The 8,266-nt window shown below is 35.6% G+C and overlaps 1 protein-coding gene across 4 annotated transcripts in view; it reads right to left on the reverse strand.

Moving 5' to 3' along the window:
* LOC107677304 (phospholipid phosphatase-related protein type 5-like) overlaps positions 1-8,266 on the reverse strand; it is a 61,928-nt gene that overhangs the window by 51,649 nt on the left and 2,013 nt on the right. For all 4 annotated transcript variants that reach the window (XM_016472172.1, XM_016472171.1, XM_016472168.1 and 1 more), the window contains exon 2: positions 7,015-7,086. In XM_016472172.1, coding sequence (XP_016327658.1) covers positions 7,015-7,074 — 60 coding nt within the window. In that variant the 5' untranslated portion in view covers positions 7,075-7,086. The remainder of the gene's footprint in view (positions 1-7,014; positions 7,087-8,266) is intronic.

Below are 8,266 nucleotides of genomic sequence, written 5' to 3' on the forward strand. Positions count from 1 at the left end.
AGCCTGGGATTGAACCCAATCAAATATTTCTGGAGAAACCTGAAAATGTGCATCTGCCCCCATCCTCATGCTGACGAGCAAAGCTTGTTGCATCAAACAAAAAAAGACTTGAGGCTGTTAAGGTGCTTCAGCTAAATATTTAGTTAAGGGTATGAATACTTATGCAATGTACTTATTTCAGTTTTAAATTTAATACATTTACGAAGTTGTGGCAATTCTGTTTTTGCTTTGTCAGTATGGTGTATGGAGTGTAGATTGATGTGGAAAAAAAGTAATTTAAAGAAGTTTATCATAAGGCAGCAACATAAAATGTAAAAAAAAATGAAGGGGTATGAATACTTTCACAAGGCACTGTAGCTTTTTCTGTTATCAAATTTCTTTAATAATACACCTCATATATTAAAACAGCTGTGATAAGATCTTACGGGGATTAATTTTTTTCCCTTCACCAAAAACATAGAGTGAGACATTGTGACGAATCATTTGCCCTGCTGGAAGCCCCTCAGATGTTCACATTAACCTCACAGAGAATTAATTACAGCAAGCATATGTGTGACAGGGTGATGTGGTAGAGCCGTACATCTGTTAAAAACTCTAGGAAAACTAATCATGATAATTGGGCAGCTGTTATTTACATTCCTGTGACAGTCAGAATGTGTTTCCACAGAGAAGAAACACAGCAGCTGGGCTGATAAATAGGTGTGGTTTTCATGATGGGAGAGGACAGATTGTTCTTAATCTGAGAATCATAAACTAATGATATTGTGTTTTATCATTTTGGTAATTTGGTACTTTACATAAACAAGCATTAAATAATGTGTGATATTGGCTTCTGAAAACTATTTCTTTGAGTTCAGGAATATGATTGATGATCTTGGGGATCTTGTCACTAACTACGAGCATGTTCTGAATATGATGTATCACTGAACATGAAAAGCTTATTTTTGATTTTACAGTTCAGAAACACCCTAAGGAATCAGCTGGCCTAGATTTAGTTACTAAACCCACAGACCAATAAATCAAGAGTCCTAATAAAGACGTGTTACATTGCATCACAGACTACCATAGAAAGAAGGCTGTATTACAAAGTAATATAACAAAATACATATTAAAGGACTAAATAATATTCATAAACCCCTTAAAAGCAGACAACTTAATCGCTGCTTCTATAAACAGCACCTAAAGTATTAAAAGACTAACGACAGAAAGCAACTCCAAAGCAACTTATCTTTTACGCCACACTTCATGAGAAATTCATGGTCTGTGTTCAATGTAGTCGAGAAGATCTGAAGGGATTCTCTTTGCTTTTTTCTAAATATTTGTGTCAGGCTGAGAAATACTGAAATAAATGCCACTCTTGTGAGACCAGCAATACATAATAGTGGCCCAACGGAAGCCTCTCCTCAGTGCAAGACACATGAAAGCCATAAATATATAATATATAAATATGAATACATATATACGTGTAAATATTTCTTAAATATATTCAGGTACGTGTGTATTTATACTGTATATACATATAAAAATACCCAGCACCCACACATATATAAACTATTATGGATGAGATTAATCGCGATTGATTAATCTATCTATCTATCATTTTGGCTGACCATCGATATTAAAAATCTGACCGATAGCCTGTCATCTTGTGCATACTGTGGCTATGTCTGGATGCGTCCTCTATTCGTAACTAAGTGAAGATATGATAAGGTCCGGCCTCTTTTAAGCCTGCAGAAGGAAGCTCAGTATCAAAGCCAACTACTATAGTATATGAATGTTTTAGGTGAGTCTAAAGAATAAGAACCCCCTCTCTCCCTCTAATAGTTTGGCGCTGCTTGCTTAGCGGCTGTTCCATCACTTATTCATACAGCTCATGATTCTTTTAAATGACTCTGTGACTTTAAGACAGATGCTTCACAGAGCACTTTAATCATCCACTTTTTCCATCTAAAGGTGTGGGTGTAATGAAGCATTAAACTCAATATTAATGCAGATCATTCAGGAAATAAGGCAGATAGGAGGCAGGGCTTTTCTACTGTACACATCTCTCTCTCTCTCTCTGCCAGCAGTCTTCTTCTAAGCATTAACTTGCATGTCACAGACAATAACACTGCCACTGAAAAAAGTCTCATTACCTGAAAGGGAGAACTTTATTAGGGAAATGTGCTTCCTGTTTTGTTCAGTAAGGTTTTATGAGGCCACCCTTTTGCATATGATACAAAGATATTTTATAGAGAGGAAATTTAATGTAGTCTTTGATTTAATAGGACATTTTTTATGTTAACGTTCTTTTACATCTGTTTTTGTGTTAAAGGGATAGTCCAGCCAAAAATGAAAACTCTGTCATCATTTACTCACCCTCATGTGATTTCAATCCTGTATGACTTTCTTTCTTCTGTAGAACATAAAAGAAGATATTTTGGAGAATGTTGTAATCAAACAGTTTCGGGTCCCATTGACTTCCATTATACTTTTTGTCCATACTATGACAGTCAATGGGACTTAAAACCATTTGATTCCATTTGAAGAAATGCATTTGGAACAACATGAGGTCAAGTAAATGTTGACAGAATTTTCATTTTTGTATGATCTACCCTTATAATTTCTCCTGGGGATTTGTTAAAATGACAGTATATACTACACCTCCAGAAACTGATACTTTTCAGCATTTTATGGAATCAGACTTTGCCAAGTCAAGCATTATGTTCAGATAATTTTTTGCCTGCTATGTTTATTCATTATGAACAAAATATAAGCAAACAAAAAATTAGGTAGTGTTGTTCAGTTTGGCAGAATGTGATCGCACCTCCAAACATTAATTTAATCTACAGTTCAGCGATTCATATGCATGTTCTGGGAAAACCAATGGCACACAAGCCTGTGTATATCTTCCAACTAGTTTTTAATTAATTAGATAATTTCATGTCAAATTTGTGTCACTGCTAGACAATTACATAAGGGATAACGTAGAGCAAGCCACTCATTACTGCAAATTAAACCCAGACACTTGATCAGGACACAGTGGATTCTTATGGGTTTATTTCGAAATAATGACTAGCTGACTGTACAGTATGCTGCTTTAAACTTGAATATTAGTAGCGCCAAAATGATAAGCACAAATGTAGCCTATATTTGCACTAAACCCATAATGTTCATATACTGTAAGTTGCCCAGCAGTTTTGAACTCCACAGTATAACAATCTCATATAAGAGCAATTTATATATGCCAGCAGTGTATCATTAGTGTATTGGGCCTCACTGGATCAAGAAGTTATAGTCTGTCCACGCTACAGGCATCATTGGATGTTCAAAGAACTCTTCAGTTGACTTCTCTTGCCTTTAAAATGAACCTGTGAGAAATTAAAATATGGAGCCATGCTCTTGCCTCAATGGTGCCACACTACTGCAGAAAGGAAGTGCCACCTAGTGGCCACTAGAGTAAGAACCTTGCCACTCACTACACAAGGAGGAGGACTAAAATATAAAAACACAAATCCATGTTAAAGCCAATTATCAGGTGCATTATAGAAGCCTCATTTAACATGCATGCAGAAAATGAATAAATATTATGAATAAAATAATAATATAATATAATATATAATAACTAGAACACCTTTGCAACCACTTATATTAACCACCCAAAACAACTTAGTTTTGGTCGTAAATAAAAAAAAAAAACAACAACTAATAAAATCATATAATATAACACAATACAATGAAATATAAAAGAGTAGCTGTAATTTAACTATTTAAACTTATGAGTTTCAAATTTCTTCCCCAACACCAGACTGAACAACCCTTCAAATTCCTGTTCCTGCATCACAAAAACACAATTATGCAGAAAATCTACATTCTGCTTGAAACAAGTGCCACCCAGAACAGAAATGCTGTCAGGCACTTAGGATTGATATTTCAAACCGGAGCCCTCTGTGATCTCATCACCGGACAGATCTCAACAAGGCATTTCGGAGCACTTGCAAATATTTGCAGACAGCCACGTCGCTGATTGCCGTGGCACAGCAAACAGCCGTTTCATTCCTGCGGCCCTGTGCCAGCCTCAGCCCTTCAGATTAATGAGGACGGGCCCACAGGGAGCGATGACCAAGCATTTCATTACAGGCTAACAACAAAAGCTAATTCAGCACAGTCTCTCATAACTGTGATCCCTTCGGACAGCAGTAAACACTGCCGCATCGTGGAGGGAATTAAGATTTTTTTTGCAGTGCTCCACGCATGATATTAAGATCCCAAGAGGCCTCTGACAAGCTTGGTGAGCGAAAAATGTCTTTGCAAACCTCTACCTTCCAAAAAGTAATTAAAAATTGATCAGGGTCTGTTAAGATTAACTAATATAGGTTTGACTATAAGAATTAATCTGCAAACAAGCAGTTAAAAGCACAGATTCTCATGTTTTCATTGCTAATGGAAGAGCAGACAGATACACATATACATACATACATACATACATACATAAAATACATGTATAAAATTATATAATATGTCATATATAAATACATTACTGTACAAAAGTTTGGGGTTCAGAAATGCAGTAAAACAGTAATAATCTGAAATATTATTACAATTTAAAAAAAAAAAATCTATTGCAAAATATTTTAAAATGTAATTTATTCCTGTGATGCAAAGCTGAAATATTTGTTATTATTATTGCTGCTTAGTATTTTTGTCAAACCGGTGATGCATTTTTTCAGGATTAACTGATGAGTAGAAATGTAAAAAAAAACTGTTTATTTGAAAGAAAAAAACCTTTTGTAGCATTATAAGTATCTTTCTTTACTGTCAATTGTCTATAATTTATAATGTTGTGTATTAAACATAATATCAAAATAAAATAATTAATTTCTTTAACTTTTAAATAGTAGTGTATATTGTTTTTAATGTCAATTTACATTTCTTTTGTTTCAATCTGAATCCCATAGTTTCACACAGTTTCTTGTTCCTTTTCACAGATTTCTCTCTGTCTTTTGCCAGTTTAAATTGTGTAACTTGCAAAGTTTTCTTGTATATAAAGCGCGAAAGACATTTAGACACAAAGTGCAAACCTGCCTATCATGAGAAATCTGCTGTTGGTTTGTGTTGGTGTGTCTTTTTCTGCATTATGTGTAAAGTGAGGGTTGATTGACTGCTGTGAGTCAGGCTAGAGTGCCTTTGACAGGCTGAATTTTATTTTTTACATAGATGGACCCTCACTCTGTGATTACACCTGAGCTGCTTCAGCAGGCTGTCTCAAACCATCTCCACATTTCCCCATTGCTTTTTATGATATGGAGAAAAAAGTTTTATAAAATTGAGCAGGACACATTCTTATACAAGCTGTCAGGTGCAGTGGGATCTGAAAGTATCATAAATAATCCAATGCATTCAGTAACTATACACTACAATGCATCTGTTTCCCTGAATAGCAGTCTTTACAGATATATGCAGGGAACATGTCACTTACATAAAAGCATTAGACATTGGCACTTGAATGCAATAAATCTTTCTAATTTACTCTTAGAAGAGCTTCTGTGTTGGCCCAATATGCAGTATTTTTGCAATACATCAGCTGAATTACTGTGCTAAGAAGAGTTTCTGTGTATTTAGGTCTGAGGGATGAGTAGTACTGCATCTCTGGGTGTTAAAGCATTGATGTAGACCTCTGTGGAGGCACTAGGATCTCAGTGAACATTACTCTGGCCCACACACATCACTACTGCAGTGGAAAGTTAAACACCTCCTATATAACACCCCCCTCTGCAGCTGAGCACTACTGTGTAGGCGACTCTCTTCCTCAGCTCAATCCAGAGACTTACTGATGTACGTCTGTAATTTACTGTCAGACAAAATGTGTGAAAAGTGTATCATTAGCCTGTCAATCACTTTTGTGCTTTATCTACTGAAAAAAAGGTTATATTAGTACCTAAAAGGAATAGTTAACCCAAAACTGAACATGTACTAGGCCATCTAAGATGTAGATGAGTGTGTTTCTTCATCAGAATAGATTTGGAGAAATGTAACATTACATCACTTGCTCACCAATGGATCCTCTGCAGTGAATGGGATTTATTTCCTACAAACATGCAGCTTTTCACTTCACCAGAGGTTAATTGATGTCATGAACAGGAAATCAGCATATTAGGATGATTTCTGAAGGATCATGTGACACTGTAAATCAGAGTAATGATACTGAAAATTCAGCCAGCATCACAGGAATGAATTACATATTAAAATATATGAATACTATACCATTTTACTGACATTTTGATCATAACTGCAGCCTTGGTGAGCATAAGAGACTTCTTTCAAAAGATTTTAAAAATCTTACTGACCCAAATGTTTGAACTTTGGTAGTTTAATGTGTTTTGCCTACAGAAGCACACAAAAGCATCCTTCAACACCAATCAAAACACAAGCAATACCCAAACAGCACTTTTCAATGCACTCATCATGCTGGCCATTTGAGGTTAGAAAGGAAAGGCCTCAAAGAAGAAAACCCCTCAAACATTAGAACAAGTTTTCAAGGTAATCTGGCCACCGGATACTGACTGTGCAAGGAGTTTGTTTGCCAAACTGTAAGTGTCTTTAATTGTGGTCTAGTTGTGTTCAACAAAGTGCTAAATGTGTGGATGGACAGAGGAGGTTCAGTTCACACATTCAGCTAGCTGATGATGCTTTCACATGAAGCAATTATGATAGTATTAGAGAACTTCATTGTGAAAATGGACCCTGATTAAACAACCTTCACCACTTTCAGCTCTCATCATCAAAGATCTTGTCTGCTGGGACATTTTCTTCTCCGCTGTGCTGAAGCTTAATAATGTTTCCACCGAAAAGTGTCAAGAGCAAAATATGTTTCATTAACTAAAATGTCTCTGAAGAATTCACAGGTAAGAAAAGATAAATTCACACTAAGCCAGCTGTCTTATTTACACCGTGTACAGGCTTCAAGGTCATGAAAAAAGCAACTTTGTCATTATTATGCAGGTCTGTGTATATGACATTTATTTGGTTTCTTACCTCCACAGTGAGATCTTTGTAGAACTCCTTGCGACTTTTTAGATCAGTCATCTTTTCCATTAACTTTGATGCCTGAAAGAGAGATAAGTGAGTTCAGTGGGGAAAATATAAGCAGCAAAAACCACTGGGTGGCACTAGTGATCATCTTTTGATGGTTGCACCTGCTGTGTTCAGACTGGGTAGGTGCATTCTTAAAGTTCCAGAGATGTTTTCTCAAAGTAAGATTCATTTTTATGACATCTTTAAATGAAAAGTTTGAGAAAAACCACGAGAGTTCACAAACTTCAATTAGACTTCATGCTTTCTAAAAGTTTATAAAAGCATGTTTTATTTTGCAAGTTGTATCTGCCAAGGTCACTATTTCAAGAGAGTAATGTTTAAATAAAAAGCATCCCTGAGCTTGTGGAAAATGCTTTATTAAAATAAATAAATAAGAGAACCGATGAAGTGACATATGCAGACAGAATTTACTGGCATTACATGCTTTCAAATGACACTGCAAAAGCATGTTTCAAGGGTTAAAAGATTTCTGAATTAAATATTTTTTCTTTATATATTTAATTTGTTAAATATACAAAGCAATAGTTCACCCAAAATGAAAATTTGCTGAAAATGTACTCACCATCAGGCCATCCAAAATGTACATGAGTTTGTTTTTTCATCGAATCAGATTTGGAGAAATTCAGCATTACATCACTCGTCGTCAGTACACTGCAGTGAATGGGTGCCGTCAGAATGAGAGTCCAAACAGCTGATAAAAACACCACAATAGTCCACAAGTAATCCACACAACTCCAGTTAACATTTATTTCCTACAAACATGCAGCTTTTCACTTCACCAGAGGTTAATTGATGGACTGGAGTTGTGTGGATAACTTGTGGATTATTGGGATGTTTTTATCAGCTATTTGGACTCTCTTTCTGACGGCACCCATTTACTGCAGAGGTGATGCTGCTAAGACAAGCTTAACTATTAATATTGCTCAAACATTTTAAATGATGACAAATAACTAATCTGTTGTGCCATTGACATAAAAGATACTTGCTAAAGTGCTATTGCCTTGCTAATTATTTAGTTTTTTTTCATCAAGGTCCTCCATTTCAGTTAATCAAGTGTCCTTGAGCTGGAAAGCGTGCTATACTTTAAATAAAGCTTTAAAAAAAATCCCACATGCATAGAAAAAAAGTACCCAGGTTTTTTTTTTTGGGGGGGGGAGAGGAAATTAATACTTTTATTCAGCAAGGAGGCATT

The sequence above is a fragment of the Sinocyclocheilus anshuiensis genome, unplaced genomic scaffold, assembly GCF_001515605.1.
Source record: "Sinocyclocheilus anshuiensis isolate Anshui unplaced genomic scaffold, SAMN03320099.WGS_v1.1 scaffold392, whole genome shotgun sequence".
Lineage (NCBI taxonomy): Eukaryota > Metazoa > Chordata > Actinopteri > Cypriniformes > Cyprinidae > Sinocyclocheilus > Sinocyclocheilus anshuiensis.